Source organism: Chlamydomonas reinhardtii, chromosome 16 (assembly GCF_000002595.2).
Source record: "Chlamydomonas reinhardtii strain CC-503 cw92 mt+ chromosome 16, whole genome shotgun sequence".
Lineage (NCBI taxonomy): Eukaryota > Viridiplantae > Chlorophyta > Chlorophyceae > Chlamydomonadales > Chlamydomonadaceae > Chlamydomonas > Chlamydomonas reinhardtii.
Genome location: NC_057019.1, coordinates 7,552,668 through 7,569,246, shown reverse-complemented (window position 1 = coordinate 7,569,246; position 16,579 = coordinate 7,552,668). Strand labels below are relative to the sequence as shown.

The following is a 16,579-nucleotide window of genomic DNA, read 5'->3' as shown; positions in this document are numbered from 1 at the left end:
CTTGCATTGAAAGCACCGAGAATGCTCTCAGCCATTCTCTCTGACCTCGCACTTGGAGCACTTGTCAGCACTGGCCTTGCAGTTGCAGGCACATGGTTTAGCGAGGCAAGCCAAAGGTAAGAGGACGGTGGCCAATAGGGCTAGCGCAGTGTGGAATGTCTGGGCAGTTGGTCACCAAATTGAGCGCACGCAGGCCCCTACCCTCACGGCAGCTTGAGCCAGCAAATCAGAAGTCATTTCACGTGCGTGATAATGACGCCTTTGAAGCAGTAGCTGTGCAGGTAGGCTGTTGTTGGTGCGCGGGAGAATGCGTTCAGCCCGCATTCAAAAGCTGTCTTTCCAACACGTGCTTTCCATCCAGCTGAATGTGCAGATAATTAACACATGTCACATGTCACCACACAGGGTCAGACTCCACTTGCCCCCCTCCGCACTCCCCCCCTGCAACATCCCCACCCCCACCCGAATGCCCCCTGCCCCGCTGCACGCTCCTTACCACACTCCGCTGCCAGGGCGCCGGGTCAGAGGGCGCCGGTGGCAGCAGTGAGCGGCATGCCCGCTACGACGGCGAGGGGGACGAGGGGGACGAGGGGGGCGAGGGGGGCGACGACATTGTGATGCTGCACTGCGGCGAGCCGGAGCGCGGCGGCGGCGCGCACGGCGCCGCGATGGGGACGCAGCCCCCTGTGGAGCTGCTGGTGGGTCCACAGCTGCACATGAACTGATCCCCATGCGCTCTGTGGGCTGGTTCTGGGTCTTGGTTTCTTTGGCATGGGAACAAACTGCCGGTACCCCCACCCTTGGCCTTTGTAGATGACATCACCCAACATTCCGCAGTCCCCATACCGTACCGTATGCGCCCTGATTCGCCATGCTGCGGTCACCCCCACCAGCCCTCCGCCGCCTTCCGCCGACCCCTGCCCATGCCTGCGCCTATCTACCTACCTACCTGCCCCCCCCCCCGCCCCCGCCCCCGCAGGAGGCCTACACGCGTGTGTACACGGTGTGGACCGCCTCCAGCCTGCAGCAGCAGCTGGCGGCCAGCCGCAGGGCGGCGGAACAGGCGGGGGCTGGAGCGGGAGTGGGGGCGGAGGCGCCGGTCTGCACCAGTGGGAGCAGCAGCGGGGTCAGCTGCCGCCCCTCGGCGCTTGCTGATCAGGGCCAGCAGCAGCAGCACGTGCATCAGCGGTACACACTGCAGCCGCGTCAGGGGCTGGAGTGCGAGGACGCCCAGTCGGTGGTCGCGGTGGCGACTGCGATCACGGCGGTGGCAGTGCTGCCCCTGACCTCAACCACCACCACCACCACCACCACCGTCACCACCACCACCGCAGCGGTCCACCACCAGGGGACCCTGCAGTCGCGACCCCGCCGCCAGCGGCTGTCACCCGAGTCCGTGCGGCACTCCTGCCCGACCAGCGCCGCCGATGCCGCCGCCGCGCTGCTGTCGGTGGCAGGCGGCCGCTGCAGCGGCGTCAGCAGCAGCTGCAACGGACCCCTGCTGCTGCCGCCGGCGAGCCTGAGGCAGGCTAGCGCGTCCGCTGCGGCACCGCGGCCGGTCCTTGGGCTGGGGCTTGGGCTGGGCGTGGGTGGCGCAGCTGCAGACGGCGCCGGCCGCCGGACTGGCAGTGGCAGTGGCAGCTGGTCCCACGGCGGCCACCAGCCGCTGCCCCACACGGCCCACATCGCCGCCCACTGCCATCAGCCTCGTGAGGCAGCAGCAGCAGCAGCAGCCGGGGAGGTGCACGGGGCGGCGGCCGCCGGCATGAGTGGCAGTGGGCCCGAGGCAGCGGCCTGCTGCGGCCCTGCGGCACTGCCACCCGCACAGCAGCAGCAGCCCAGCAGCTCCGTCAGCGCCGACCTGGCTGGAGAGGCGCTGCAAGGCGCCGGCGGGTGCGCGGCAGGGGGTGACGGCAGCTTCGTAGGGCAGGGCGCAGATCGGAGTGACCCCAGTTGCACCTGCACCGCACCTCCCACCAGTGCTGGTCGGGGACAGGAGGGGCAGAGCGCAGCCCAACTGGCCGGCGCCGCCAGCTGTGCTCGCGGCGGGCCCCGAGTGGTGGCAAGCACTGGCGGCATGCTGGGTGGCGGCGGCAGTGGCGGCGGCGTCTGCCCGGGCGGCCTGATGCTCCTCACCGACCCACAACTGGGCGCCTCGCCCTCCCCTTCACCCTCCCTGACCGCAGCCGCAGCCGTCAGTCGCCTGGGCCTGGGCAGCTGCGGCCTCAGCGGACCGCTGTCGGCACCGTAGCCGCGGCGGAGCTGCCGCCGGGCGCCGCCATTGCAGCCCCAGCAGCCGGCGGCAGCAGCGCACGCCGCGGGCGGCGGCGCAGGCGGCCCGGGCGACGGCGATTGGGAGCAGCAGGCAGAGGCCGGTCGCAGCGGGAATGACAGTGTTTGGTTTGGTGAAGGCTGGAGTGCCGGAGCTCCGTGTTGAGATGACTAGGAGGAGTTAGGCTGGGAGCAGACGCGGGGGGCCTAAATGCAATGTTTCAAGGAGTTCGACAGGATAGGAAGTCATGTTGATGCACGGCATACTCATTGCGGATTATCTGGTTTCCGCGGTTCCCGCGAAACGTTCTGTGTCTGTCTTGGTGTCCGTGCATGTTCCCACGACCTGTGTGAGTCGCCGTTGGCCTTAGGCTGGTCCGGGCCGGTCCCACTACTGCCAAACAGCCACCGTGGTGTGCAGCTTCCACCCCTGCCGGCTTTTATGTCGCCAGCAGCCCACTGGGATGTGCTGTCCGGAATGTGGTTGGATGGCTCCACGCGCTGTTTGGGCATCACGCACAGTCAGGCAAGACGCCACTTTGAATTCCAGTGATGCCGGGCAGAGGGCAGACGAGCTAATCCTCCCCGAAACAGCAGACTCGGCCAGACACGGGCCACACCGGTTACTTGGGTCCTCCGCGCAAGCCGCCGCGCTCTCACACGCAAGCTCACACGCGTATTGCATCTCGTAGTATTCCAGAGCAACGGCGTGGTTGCATTTGACATCACACGCAGCGGCAATTGACGTGTACGCACACTACGCAAGCCTTCAACAATTAGTGCATTTAAAGTCCTCAGTCCCACTCTAAGGAACCCTTGAGACCTGCAGTTGGCGTGCAACTTTCTGTGTGCCTGTCACCCTGGCCGCACGAAACTGCCGACGAAATCCCTAATAGCTAGGTCATGCACACAAGTAGTTGGCTCCAACTGGCTGGCGTCGACGGCACCAAGGAGGCGGCGCTGTCCGCGGCAGTCCGCTTCTACCACCACCAGTTCCATCTGATCGTGGAGGCGCTGAACGGGCCGGATCGGGAACTGGCGGCCATAGCGGTGAAGCCTGCATTCGGTAGCAAGCGGGTAATGGTGACTAAACCTCCCCCACCCCCATTCGTCGGCTCCCTTCATCCACGCCCTGACTTGTGAGTCATGGCCTACATACCGCCCGCCTGCATACCGCCCACACGTGCGCCACGGCAATCAGGGGCCGTCAGGGGCACCCCTGGCGACCGCTGACGGCCCCCAGCACCCTTGCACACTGCACGCAGCGCAATGTGCTTACATAGCCCGCACATAGCTAGGCCATGCCCGTGGCCGCACGCACGCCGCCTTCACTGCTGGCTCCTCGTGCGGGTCGTGGCAGCCCGGCCCGGTACTGTCTATCTGGCGCCTGCAACAAATGCGCCCCACACCGCTGTGGTGCTTCCCTGACAGTGGTGGCTATGGGGGATTGGGCGCCAGCTCACTACTGTCGCAGCTCAAGCCGCACTCATCTCCTCCAACTGCCGAGCAGTGACTATCCTAGTCCCTGTTATTCAATTCCAGAAAGAGCTCAGCAACTGGCGCTCCTGCAGATAACATCCAATGCTCGAGTGCAACACTGCCAAACCGCATTGGCGTAACACCAAACTCTCATGGCATCACCCCCAACCATCGTCTTAATACTGCATGCTGCATCAATCAGCAACACAGTGCAACCCTCCAGCTGCCTGTCTGCATGTGCGTTCCCAACACATGCCCCTTGCCAAACAGGACACGGACGTAAACTCACAGATGCAGGCAGGCTCGAAGCAACCAACTTAGCATGCGCTAGTGGCTAGCTAAATAGAATGGGGTTTCTACCCAAACGATTGGACTAAGCACGACTAAGCAAGGACGCAGTATCTCTCCTGTATCTATGCCATGAGATAGGTTGCAGGTGCATCTAGTCAAGCCGCGGCCACGCACGCACTGAGCTTGCGATTTAACGGGACACACATAAAGTAGCGTGCGGAACAGGTTCAAGCAGCACATTCCCCGGTGGCGGAAGGCTGGTTGTTGCTTGCTGCATGTGCACCGCGCATTACCGAGAAACCATGCTACATGAGTCAGTTGCTAGAAATGCGCAGCCGATGCCACTCAACTCAGTCGCAAGCTTGCATCAAATATACGCCTTTACCCACTGCATGCATCGTTCATTGTTGTTTGCCCTAAATGACACCCATTGCGTACTTGTGTACGTTATGCTAAGCAGCAACCAACATTATGAGCAAGATTATGAGTTGCTTGAGACAGCTTGAGAAGTTTGATGCCATCAGCCCAAGCCGCATGCAGTAGGGTGACAGCTCGCACAAATGAACGCATTGTTGAGAAGGAAACAGATCTTTCCTTCTGGTGCACGCTGTGAAGCCCCTGCCATGCATGCAATTGTGTGGCAATCACTCAATGCGAGTCACGTGCGGCGCGCATGCACAATCAGCTTCACTGCATGTCCACCGCAGTACGTCTGTGAACCGAAACCGAACATATACACTTGACACAATACGCTTGGCACGCATTTTCCGGCGTGAACCACGCAAGCCCGTCAGTCTGATGAGAGCATTCCTCAATCATGACAGATAGCGCTACAATTCCCATGCGAACAATGGGCGACGTTTGTGTCTGTGGCCTCCCGACTTGTAACAACACAATCGACTACAAACAGGCGGGCTCAGGCGGACTATACTGTAAGTGTGACTGCACCCGCCGCTGGTGCGCGCGTGTTGAAGCCGCTCCAGCAGTCGGCCTCAGCAGCACGCCGATCGCTAGCCCAAGGGAGCGTCGGTGGCGGTGGCGGCTCCGTCCGCCGCCGCCGCTGCGGCGGCCTGGTCTGCGGCCCGCACGTTTGCGGACAGGCGCGACCGTGTGAGCACCGCCTTTAATGGCGAGGGCCGAGCAGCCCGCGACCCAGCGGCGGCGGCGTTGATGAGCCGCGTGCCGACCGCGGTTGTAGTAGCGGCAGCAGTAGCGGCGGTGCTGGCGGCGGCCGCGGCTCCCGCAGCCCCGCCGGCAGCCCCAGCAGCAGCAGCCTTGCGGTCCGCCGCCGCGACCGGTGCAGCCACCGGTGTCGCCGCCAGCAGCCCCTGTGATGTCGTGAAGCTGCTGGGGAAGGAGGGCGACGGCAAGGACGAGAGCGTGCCGCCGGGACTGCTTGCGCCACTGCCGCCCAGCGGCTGCGGGTGCCCAGCCCCACCGGCAGAAGCCGTCGGAAGCTGCGGGTGCTGCGTCATGGAGGTCAGCAGGGCAGCAGCAGCGGGCTTGGCGCCTGCTGTCGTGTGTGTGTGGTTCCGATGCGGCGGCATGCTCGCCACCTTGCCGCTGAGGCAGCTGTCAACGCTACCGCGAGCGGCCACCAGTGCGGCGTCCACCGCGTTGCTACCCGAGGTGCTGGCGGCGGCTCCGGCGGTGCCCCCGGCTGCGGCCGCCGCGCGTGCCGCCGCGTCCGCCTCCTCCCGCGAGCTGGGCAGCGTGGCGAGCAGCTGGGCGCGCTGCTTGCGGTGGCGGCGGCGCTTGCTGGCGTCGGCCGAGTGCGCGCACCAGATGAAGGAGCTCAGCACGCCCTTGCCCTTGACCTGCAGGGATGAAGTGGATGCGTGGGAGGGAGGCCGGGGAAAGTGAGGGAGGCTTCAACTACCGGTATGCTATGGGCGTCAGCAGCGTGAGCGGCGGGCCTTGAAGCTTGGTGGTGGGCTGAGGGAAAGACACGCACGCACACGGTGCCCGTTCACATCCTACGTACCTCGACGCCGCCGGTGGGCACCCAGCTCGCCTCGTCCTCGCCGCGCGGCAGCAGGCTGCGAGTGGCGGCCGAGATGTGGATGCAGCCGGGCCGCCCCGTGGACTCCTGCGGGGCAGCGGAACCACGCAGCAGCGGGAGCAGTAGTGCAATGTTCAGTCAGCGCTGTTATGCCAAGACACCAGCACCCAACTGACCATTGTGTAAACCAGTCACACGCCCACGCACCATGCGCGACGCGGTGTTGACCGTGTCGCCGAACAAGCAGAAGCGCGGCATCTTCTGCCCCACCACCCCGCTGGTGGCGGGGCCGCTGTGGACGCCCACGCGCATGCGGACCGGCTGCCCGGTGCCCGGCAGCGCCACCTTGGCCGCCTCCTCCAGCATGGCGCGCCCAAACGACACCACCCGCATGGCGTGCAGGGGGTCGGTGTCGCCGTGACGCCGCACCGCGCCGAAGCCGTCCTCGTCGCGCGCCACCAGGCCGCCCGCCACCATGTAGCAGTCGCCGATGGTCTCCACCTTGTACACGCCGTACACGTCTGTCAGGCTGTCGAAGCGCGTGTACAGGTCGTTCTGGGAGGGCAGAAGCAGTGGGGGGCCGGCGGGGGTGGCAGGGAGCCAAACGGTCACAACGGGCAAGGAGGGTGACAAGGAGCAAAGGGAGCGACATGCAACACGCCTAGGGTCAAGAGCTTTGCTCCCACGATCCAGGAGGAGGAGGCAGAGTGCGGGGGGCATTGCAAGGATTGGTACAGAGAAGGGTAGCGAGGTAGACAGCAGGTGTGGTGTTGTGCGTACAGGGGGGGGGGGGAGACTGGGCGCACTGGCAGGTCGCGGTCGCTCACCAGGAAGGACATGACCTCGGCCGCAGACACCTCCTTGCTCATCTCCGTGAAGCCCTTGATGTCTGTGCGGTGCGTGTTAAATAGACAAGAAACGAAGTGCGGTGTGTGTGTGTGCGCGCGTGCGTGTAGGGGGGTGTAGGCGGGCGGCGTGTAGGCGGTTGCTAGGGGCGAGCGCGTTGGCACAGGACACGAGTGCATAGGGCACGTGCGCGCCAGGTCACCCACGTCACCAGGTCGGTCGTTGCCCTGCCCGCCAGACCTATCACACACCTCCTTAGCCCCCCACCCGCCCTGCCCGCCGCCCGGCCTGTCACGCACCCGCAAACAGGATGGTGATGCATGTGTGGCTGGTGGCCAGCGCCCGCGGGTCCTGGATGTGCCGCAGCAGCAGCAGCCCCGCCTGCCGCGCCTCCACGTCCAGGTTCCGGGCCGCCGTCATGTGCGCCACCACGTGCCGCGGGAACACGTCCGCCAGCAGCCGGTGCTCCGCCTCCAGCACCCGCCCCAGCAGCTCCTCCGCCCGCACCTGGCACGTCACGTCCGTCTGCACCACCAGCAGCAGCCGCTCGCCGCTCATGGGATCCGGCACCGGCTTCACCACCACCTCATGCCAGCGCACGCCGCCGCCGCCGCCGCCTTGGAGACCCGCAGCGCCGGGTCCAGCAAACGTGGCCGCCGCAGCCAGAGAGGGGCCGCCGCCGTAAGCAGCTGGGGGCATACCGGCCGTGGCCGCGGCCGCTCTGCCAGCCGCGTCGGGGCTGATACCCATGCCGGTGCCTAGCATGGCTGCATTGGACTGGCTGCAGCTGGGGCCGGCGGTGTAGGTGGAGGTCATCAACAGGGCGCCCTGCTGCCGCCGCACGCCCGCACGGGAGTGATAGGAGCCAGGCGCGGAGCCCAGCACAGCTGGAGCTCCCCCGAGGCCACCGGCAGCAGCAGGCGGCGGCACTGGTGATGCAAGTGCGACCATGGAAGCGGGGCCTGTGCGGAGAACGCTGCCGCTGCCGTTGCCAACGCCTGGAGGATCTGTGCCCGACCGCCGCTGTTGCGGTTGCCGTAGCTGCTGCTGGTGCTGCCTCTGGCGGGCGGGCGGCATGAAGGCGGCTGGGTCGGTGGGTATGTCGGCCAGGGAGGGCCCGGACCACCGGGGCAGCACACTGCTGAGGGCGCCGCCGGTGTAGGTGGCGGTGCTGGCGCTGGTGGGCACGTCGCCGTCCAGCCCCAGGCCTGCCTCGGCGGTGCCCACTGCAGTAGCCAGCGCCCCTCCGCCCCCGGCGAGGGTGCTCCTGCTGCCACGCGCCGTCAGCAGCACCCTCGGGCTGAGCGGCCGCAGGTGGCCGGACATGTGCAAGGCGCCGCCTCCGCCTCCGCCGCCTCCGCCGCCTCCGCCGCCAGCGGGCCGCCCCAGCCACAGCGCTGCAGGGAGCCCGCCGCTGGCGCCCGCATCAGAGACCGCGTGCCCTCCACCGCTGCCCACACGCAGCAGTCCAGAGGTGGACGCACCGCTGCACTTGGACCTGCGCGCGAACGCAGCAGTGGACAGAGCCGCAGCGGTGGTGTACTCACTCCGAGCGGCGCTGCGGCGGGTGAATGCCGAGGAGAGGGGCGGCTGGCTCTCACGCGGGGCGCTGGTGCCCGCCAGTGCGCCGCCCAGCAGCGTCCTCAGCACGGGCTGGATGCGGGTCCGGGGGTCCTGCACCGGCTGCGGGGGGTGGTGGGGGTGGTGGGGGTGGTGCAGGTAGGAGCTGAGCACGGCCCCGCTGGGCAGCTGGCCGCTGGAGGCGACACGAGCGCTGCCGGCCCCCTGCAGCGCGCGCTCCTGCTCCTGCAGCTGCCGCCCCTGGCTATGCGGCTGCCGGTGCTGTAGCTGTAGCTGCCGGTGCTGCTGCTGTAGCTGCTGTAGCTGCAGCTGGTCCCAGGTCTGTGCCGAGCGCGGCTGTAGCCGGGGCAGCGCGGCGCTCTGCGTCCCACGCGGCGTGACCGGCAGCCGTTCCTCCCCCGCCCCACCAGCAGCAGCACCAGTTGTTGAGAGCGCTGCTTGCGACGTGTCCTGATGCCGCTGCTGTGCTTGCTCGGGTCCACCGGTGGGCAGCTGCTCCTCCAGGATGGAGTGCTCGTTGACACTCCTCAGGCGCACCAGGCCAGCGGCGGCTGCAGACGGCAGTTGGGGCTGGGGCTGGGCAGTCCCCGCGGGGCGTGAGGCGCCGGCGCTGGCAGCTGGGCTGTGGGCCTCTAACGTGCTGCTGGCTCCGAGCGCGTGTGCGCCGAGTGGTTCGGGCTCGCCGCGGCCTATGTTGCCGAAGGCCGATGTCATGTGTGCCAGAAGCCGCCTCGTCCCTCCTGCCACCGGTGCCGCCGACGCGGTGCCAGCTAGCTGGGACGGGCCAGAGGAGGAGGCAGCTCCGGCGGAGAGCTCCGAGGGCAGCGGCATGGAGCGTGAGGCCGCCAGGCGCGAGGGCGTGGCCGTGAGCGACCAGCGGGGCTGCGGCTGTGGCGGCGGCGCACCCAGCGGCGCGCTGTTGCTGCCGCTGTGGCCGCCAGCTGTGGAGAGCGGCACGGTAGGTGTCAGGTAGCCGCCGAGGTGGGTCAGACCAGCGGGCTGGTCCTGCCCGCGGCCGCTTTCAGCGCGGTGCAATGATGAGCTTGCGCGCATGTAGGCAGCTACATCGCCGGCTGAAGGCGGCTGCTGCATTGTGTAGCCTGTAGCGGTGGGGGTGCCGCTGATGGCGTTGACGTTCCCCGAGACGCCTAGCGGCACGGCAGCGCTGTTATGAGGAGGGGCGGCCGCACCAGTGGCAGCCTCGACCACGCCTGCAACGGCCTGTGCGCGCGACGTGCTGTCCTCACCTCCGTCACTACCAGCCGCTCCGCACGCAGATGCTGCGGCATGCGGCGATGTCATGAAAGAAACGGGTGGGACAGCCACGGCCTCGCTGGCCGACGCTGAGTCAACGACGCTCGTGGAGTCTCCCACCTCGGGCCCAGGTGTGCTTGACGCTCCGCTGTTGCGCGCACTGTTGCCGCCGCCCTCGCCAATGACCACAAGGTCAGTGTCCGCGCCGCCACGGCGACACATCCGGTCCACCAGGCCCAACACCGCGGACATGGAGCCTGATGATGCGGCTGCAGCTGCAGCTGGAGCGGCTGCCGCCGCGCCGCCCGGGTCCGCTGCCGCGCCCCAGCCTCTGACACTGCTGCGCTGGCGCAACAGCCGCCAGGAGCGGCCCGTGGCGGGTGAGGCGGTGGCGGTGCTGGCGGGGTCGGACCAGCCCTCTGAGGCCGCGAGGGTGTCCACACCATGCGGGCTGACCTGAGCACCCGGCGAGTGCTTGGGCTGCTGGCCACCCCACCGGCCCAAACGACCGCTGCTCCCCGCCGCGCTGCAGCCAGGCGCATCGCCCTTGCCAGCCAGCTGGCCAGTAGCTGCAGCTGCAGCTGGGGAGCCGGAGGCGCCACCTGCACCACCCACCTGCAGCCACGGCGCGCGCTGCAAAGGTGTGCTGCGGAGAGCCGCAGGACATGTGGTGCCGCATGTTGTCCCAACCCCGTCACCCCTGCTACTGGCCTTCTCCCCGGCTGATCCCCTGTGTCCTTCAGGGGCTCCCTCATACGCGACCTCGCTGCTGCTTTGTTGTTGCAGCTGCCGTGTCGGCAGGGAAGGGTCTGCCAAAGCGTCATCAGTGAAGCCGCCAGATTGCCCGCCTGCTGTCGTTGGCTGACCGCTGAGCTCCGCGGCGGGCAGCTCTGGCACCCTGTGCGGGGGCTCGAGCACGCGCACCTGCGGCTGCTGCGACTGCGATCGCGCCTGCTGCTGTGAGTCGCCATCCGTCGTGGCATCCATCGCGCCTAGCACAACGATACCGGTTCTGCCGGCGCCGCCGCTGCCGCCGCCCTCATCCCCGCCGTGGCCTGGCCTGAGCGCGGCAAGCAGCGGCGAACCGCGTGTCATGCCGTCAGCTTGTGAGGTGTGGGCTGAGGCTGCAGAGGCACTGTTTGACGCCAGCACGGCGCTGCGGACACTCCGCCGTGCCGTCATCAGCAGCGACATCGTCCCCACGCCTCCGCCACCGGCATGTGACGCCGCGACGCACGGCCCTCCGGTGCTCAGGAGCTCAATGGTGAAGGCCTCAGTGGTGCTGCCCACGCCAGTATTGCTGGAGGCTGTCAGCATGGACAGCGCGGCTGGGGGCGGCGGTGATCCCAGGCCTGCAGACAGGTTTACCGGATTTCAATGGAGGTAAAATGTCCGCCGGCACACACGTCCCCGCTTGCGCGGCAGGGGTCCAAGGCAGGGTCACGTGGCTGAGGCGAGGGACACCGAGGGCTGGTAGGTGCAGGGTCCAGGATCGGGCTTGGCAGGTGCAGGGTTCAGGGTTTCGAGCGCTGATTGTGCAGGTTTACGACGGGCTCTGTGTAAGGCCCACCGGGCTAGCCCGGCACGCAGGTTTTTGGGGCGGTTACAGGGCCACAGGGTACAGGGTACAGGGTACAGGTTCAGAGTCAGAGTCAGGGTCAGGGTACAGGTTCAGGTTCAGGGTATGGGCGCCGCGAGCCCCTTACCCGCAGGTTGCCGCTCGTGCGCCACGCCGGTGTCCACGCCTGGTAGCATCTCAAGTAGAAAGCCCACTTCGACCGACTCAGCACCGCCGGCCGTGAGCGCAACCGCGTCGACTGTGCCTGCAGCCGCCTCCGCCGCGGCAGCACCGCCAGCTGTGTGGCTGCCGCCGCCCCCTGCAGCGCTGCTGCCACCACCTCCGCCTACATCAACCAGGGCAGCCACCAGCACCTGGCCGTCCCGGTGCGCCCGCTCCAAAGGAGGCCGGCCTGTGCCTGCAGGGCCCAGTACCCGCACCGGTACCTGCAGCGGCGCCGGCGCGCCGCCCACGTGTGCGACCGGAAGGTGCTGCATGCGCGGCACCCCGCTGGACGAGCCGCCGGCGGTCACACCCGCTGACCCGCTGCCAGTGGGCTTGCCTGGGCTGAGCTGCGAGTGCAGCGGCAACCGCACCACAGCCCCCGCGCTTGAGGCCCGCCGGCCCCCGCTTCCACTGGCACGGCCCCCGACACGCATCAAGAGCCGCCGACGGCGCCGAGTGCTACTGCCGCTGCCGCCACCGTTACTGCGAGTGCTCTGGCCCCCGCCGCCGCCCGAGGACCTGCAGGCCACATCGGCTGTATGGACCCCGGTGGGAACGGCGGCCGGCGCCACAGCAGGCTGGGGCGGCGCCTCGACCACTCCACTGCTTCCCTCGCCATCCTCCTCCCCAACGTCTGTCAGCAAGTGCTCCCCAGGCTGATGCAAGCTGCGCCTCATCAACCCGGCCTGCTGCTGCTGCTGCGGCTGGCTGTTGTATGACGGGTCAGACACCCGGTGGGGGTCTGTGGTGGTGATTGCGGGAAGCGACGCGGTGGCGTCAGCGGTCTCACAGGCCCCCACCGCAGCAGCCGCGGCGGACACGGCCAGGACCACGACGCCCGCGGCGGGCAGCGCCGCCGGCGGGGGTGCGGCTGCGGCTGCGGCGGTCCCTGACGTTACCTCGAGGTTGGAGGTCTGTGCTGCGGCGCTGCGGCGCGCCGGCGGCAGCGACAGGCCACGCGCGCTACCCTGCGGCGTCAGCACTGGTCGCCCAGCACTGTCCAATGGCGTGACTCCCCGTGCACCCGACATCAATGGTATTGTCACCGTCGCTGCATCAGCCGTGACTGGGGCAGAAGCAGCCACGGCAGCGGAGGAGGCTCCAGGCCAGCCCGGTGACGCCGCGGCGACGGCCCCCTCGGAGCGGCGGCGTGCCGTCAGACGCGCCGCGCGCTGCTGCATCAGCGTGGTGCGCATCTGCCGCAGCGCGGAGCTGCTGTTGGTGCTGGTGCGGGTGGCGCTGGCGCTCTGGTGCGCTTGTGGGGCATCGCCGCTATGGGGCCGTGATGGGCGTTGGGGCGGCGGCGGCAAGGGGTTGCTGCCGGCCGTCATGGACCGCTCGCAGGCACCTGCAGGCGGAGGTGCGGCAGGCGGCGGCGCGGCAGGCGGCGCATACGCCTCCTCTGCTGTCACAGTGCCGCAGTAGTCGGGCTCTGCAACGGACAAGGGGTAGCTGCCACGTGCGGTGATCAGGCTTTCGTCGATTGCAGCAGTGGATAGCGGGTATTGCGGTACCGCATGACTGTCGCCACGCACACGTGGCCGTGCCTCCGCGGCCTGAGCTCGCATGCCGTTGCTGGGCACCTCCGTGCCTTTGCCCTCCTCCCGGGCTGCGTCTGCATCGGCGCCGGTGTCGTGTGCGACCCAGCTGGCGGACATCTGCACCAGGCCGCGGTACTCCTGCGGTGAGGGCCAGACCGGTGCGACGCAAGCTTCGCGCATCACATGACACCAGTCACCGGTACTTCACAGCAGCCGGCACTGCACGTTCTTGCACGAGCGTTCTCAAATGCGGCCGCAGCCTTTCTCGATCGCCCCATGCTGAATTCAACATCGCTCCATGTTTCTCCACTCCATCTGGATTACGCCCCGCAGCGCCCGCCACACAGCCCCTGCCCCAGCCCGCCGCACCTTGCCCTCTGCCACGGCCGCCAGCACCTCCGCGAGCCGGCCCGGGTCCCGCGCAAACAGGCGCTCCAGGTGCGAGCGCGGGCGGCGCGGCTGCAGCTGCGGCTGCGGCTGCGAGCCCCAGTCCGCCGACCCGCGCCGGGCAGCAGCCGCCGCCGCCGCCGCCTGGCTTGCATCGGCCGAGCCCAGGCACGAGACCAGCAGCATGGGTGGCGTCTCGCGCTCGGCAGCTCCGTAGACACCCGAGGCTGTGGCGCCGCCGCCCCCGACCCCGCCAACTGCTGCCCCCGGCTCCGGCCTGCCTGCCGCTGCTGACGTTGCCGCTGCCGGGGTGAGGCCGTTCCATCCCGCCAGGTAGCCCATGTACTCCACCGAGGCGTTGTTCTGGTGCAGCACTTGCCTGCAGTGCAGTGCAGTGCAGTGCAGTGCAGTGCAGTGCGGTGCGGTGCGGTGCGTTCAAACAAGTCTAGCCGGCTGCGAGGGTTGGCAAGCCCACAACTGGGGGCAAAGCCCGGCATCGGGCATGGCGCGTGTAGTTGCGCCAACAGTTCATGTCCCTGCTGGTGCACTGTGTGCCCTCCCTGTCAACTGCTGCCCCCCGCCCCTCATCTCCCTCAACCCCTCAGCCCCTCGCTCACCCGGAGCAGTCGAATATGGTGACCATGGAGGGGATGTTGGACAGCACCAGGTAATCGCGCTGCAGCCGGGCGGCCAGCTCGCAGCCCTCATACGGCACATCCAGCTCCAGCAGCAGCGCCGGGATCAGGCCGGCACCACCAATGCCGTCTCCAACCCCACCGCCGGCGCTGCCGCTGGCGGCCGCGGCAGCCGCTGGGGCCGGCGGCGCACTCGCGCGGAACACAAACGGCGATATCTGCACCCGGCGGGATGTGTCAGTGTCTTGCACTGTCCACGGCCCGAAGCAAGCGGACTTTGCGAAGGCGTTGCAGTGGTGAGCGCGTGCCGTGAAAGTGTGCCCAGTTCACACACACCCGCGCGCCTGCTCACCCGCATGGACAGGAAGAAGCGGCCGCGGCCGAAATTCCCCGGCACAAAGTGCTTGGTGGGAGGACTGAGGACCCCAGACAGCAGCCGCTTCACTGTGTCCTGGAACAGGCTGACCAGGCCGCGGTCGGACTGGAATGCGCGCGCCAGGAAGCCCAATACGGCCTGAGGGATTGTGGGGGTTAGGGGCAAAGGCTGTCCCTGCTTGGTCCTGGTTTGCATATCTTGGTTTTGGGGCCCTGCCTTAGTTGAGCATGGCGATGGTCTTCCGTACTTAGTAAACATACACCCGTGCCATTGGACAGGATTGCTTTGTAACACGCAGGAATATTACTGGGCATCACGTGAACTCGGCCGCGACCTTGTCCGCCACAACGATTGTAAGTGCCACCCACCCACCTGCTCGTCGTCCAGCCCCAGCCCCTGCAGCGCCGCGGCGTTGGCCAGGGCGCAGTGCAGCGACGTCATGCCGCGGTCCATCTGCAGCTCCAGACCGGCATCGCCGGCGGCGTCCACCGACAGGTGGAAGCGCGCGCCGGCACCGCCACCTGCGACGTGCCCGGCGGGTGCGCCCACCACCACAGTGCTCAGCAGCAGCAGGTCTGCTTCCTCGGCGTCATCAGCGGTGTAGGAGCAGGTGAGCACGATGGCGGGCGCGGGCAGCTGCGACAGTGTCGACAGCTCCGCCAGCGACAGCATCGGCAGGCCGCCGTCGTGGCCTTACGTGTTGGGAGCGGGGCGTGAAACCAACGTTGCGCGCGGGGGGGGAGGAAGGGTTCGTTTCGGAATACGCAGGCGTTCAGGCCGGATCCCACCCGTAGTTGCATTCCCATGCATAAATTATTCCGTCGCGGTGAAGCGAGCTTGGCCTCTGGTGTGCGAACTTCGTTAACCCCCACATCGACATTCATGCTCCAGTCCTCTGCCGAGCGAGTTAACTGACCATAGCCTTGTTTCAACAGCTCATCCACGCATGTGATTCGCTGTAATGCCTTCGGTCCGCCCTCTCCTTTGAGTGTCGGGGGACTCGCCACTCCTACAGAGCTCTAATATTAGCATAAAGCAGCTCACAGCGCGCAGGAATTGCAATTACCTGATGCATCTATAGTCTTTGCAGCCACATTCGCTGAGCGCGGCGTTGTAGACTGGCTTTGCGCTCGCCTCTCCTCTTCGCGCTGTCCTCGTTCATTAGGCTGAGAGTGCAGGCAACCCATTGACGCCTATGCATATGTTGCGCAAAACATTTGGCACTATAACCTCTGTGGCACGCGTGCAGTGAAGTGAGTGAACTTTCAGCTTCTGCATGAGAAATGGGCGCGTAAACGATCACTGCTACGAGATACATAAGTTTACCGACAAGTGTTCGGAGCCTCAAGGAAGACTCTGCACTTGAAGGGGGCCCGGTGGGACGGTACCGTACTCGAGCACGGGAAGTGGGCGGGCAGGGGCGGCAGGGGCAGGCGAGGAGGAGCAAGTACCCATATCTCACTGTCCCCTCTGTAACATCCGCATTCATATCTCAGGGCGTGCAGAAGTTTGGACCGACTTACAGCTGTGTCCACTGTTTTTGGCCTCAAGCAAACAGGCAAATAGGCAGGCACAGTGTCAGGGTCACTGGGAGGCAATGCGCGAGATGTTGCTTTGCTCCCGCGGACCGGCGCCCGGGGGCTCAGCCTTTGTGTCACAAAGCACACAAGACCCTAAACCCTAAAACCCACACAAGAAGTGTTGCTCGTTTGCGTCCCTGGTACGAAGTGGTGCACTGGTGCACACGGATGGCCAGACCCTTGCGAACTGCGGGGCCTGCACAGCACTTCCCGACTCGACTCACCCGCCTTGTACTCAAGGCGCCGTTTAACTCACCACGCACCTGTTACCCTCTCCCTTAGAAAGTGTGCGATGGGACAGTTGTACGGCAGGTGGGTGAAGTCCCGTAGGGTGCAGCACTGCAGCTGATTCCCAAACCCCCAGCAGATGGCAGACAATTTGCAACGGCAGGGCAGGAGTGGCGGCTGGTCGAACGCCGGATTTACTGTACCGACGAGGTGCTGGCATGGTGCTGGACGGGCAGCAGGCAAATGATGATGGCGCCGAGTGCGCCTCGGCCACCTTGCAGCCCCGGCCGGGCTGCTCCCACACGTCTGCCCGGCAGCCTCGTCG

General features: G+C 66.9%; 2 protein-coding genes across 2 annotated transcripts; one reads left to right on the top strand and one right to left on the bottom strand.

Moving 5' to 3' along the window:
- The first annotated feature begins 1 nt into the window (after nt 1).
- On the top strand, nt 2-2,817 carry CHLRE_16g688751v5 (uncharacterized protein). Its single transcript, XM_043071640.1, has 4 exons — nt 2-116; nt 194-281; nt 513-698; nt 980-2,817. The coding sequence occupies exons 1-4, from the start codon at nt 22-24 to the stop codon at nt 2,249-2,251; spliced, it is 1,641 nt and encodes a 546-aa protein (XP_042916309.1). The 5' UTR covers nt 2-21; the 3' UTR covers nt 2,252-2,817.
- Nucleotides 2,818-2,819: 2 nt separating this feature from the next.
- CHLRE_16g688638v5 (uncharacterized protein) lies at nt 2,820-15,761 on the bottom strand. Its single transcript, XM_001698858.2, has 12 exons — nt 15,513-15,761; nt 15,363-15,455; nt 14,819-15,138; nt 14,423-14,584; nt 14,053-14,288; nt 13,418-13,814; nt 11,431-13,186; nt 7,189-11,076; nt 6,871-6,932; nt 6,251-6,598; nt 6,026-6,130; nt 2,820-5,858 (listed from the first exon to the last, which is right to left on the bottom strand). Exons 1-12 carry the CDS (start codon nt 15,631-15,633, stop codon nt 5,052-5,054), a joined length of 8,295 nt encoding a protein of 2,764 aa, XP_001698910.2. The 5' UTR covers nt 15,634-15,761; the 3' UTR covers nt 2,820-5,051.
- Between the last annotated feature and the right edge of the window lie 818 nt (nt 15,762-16,579).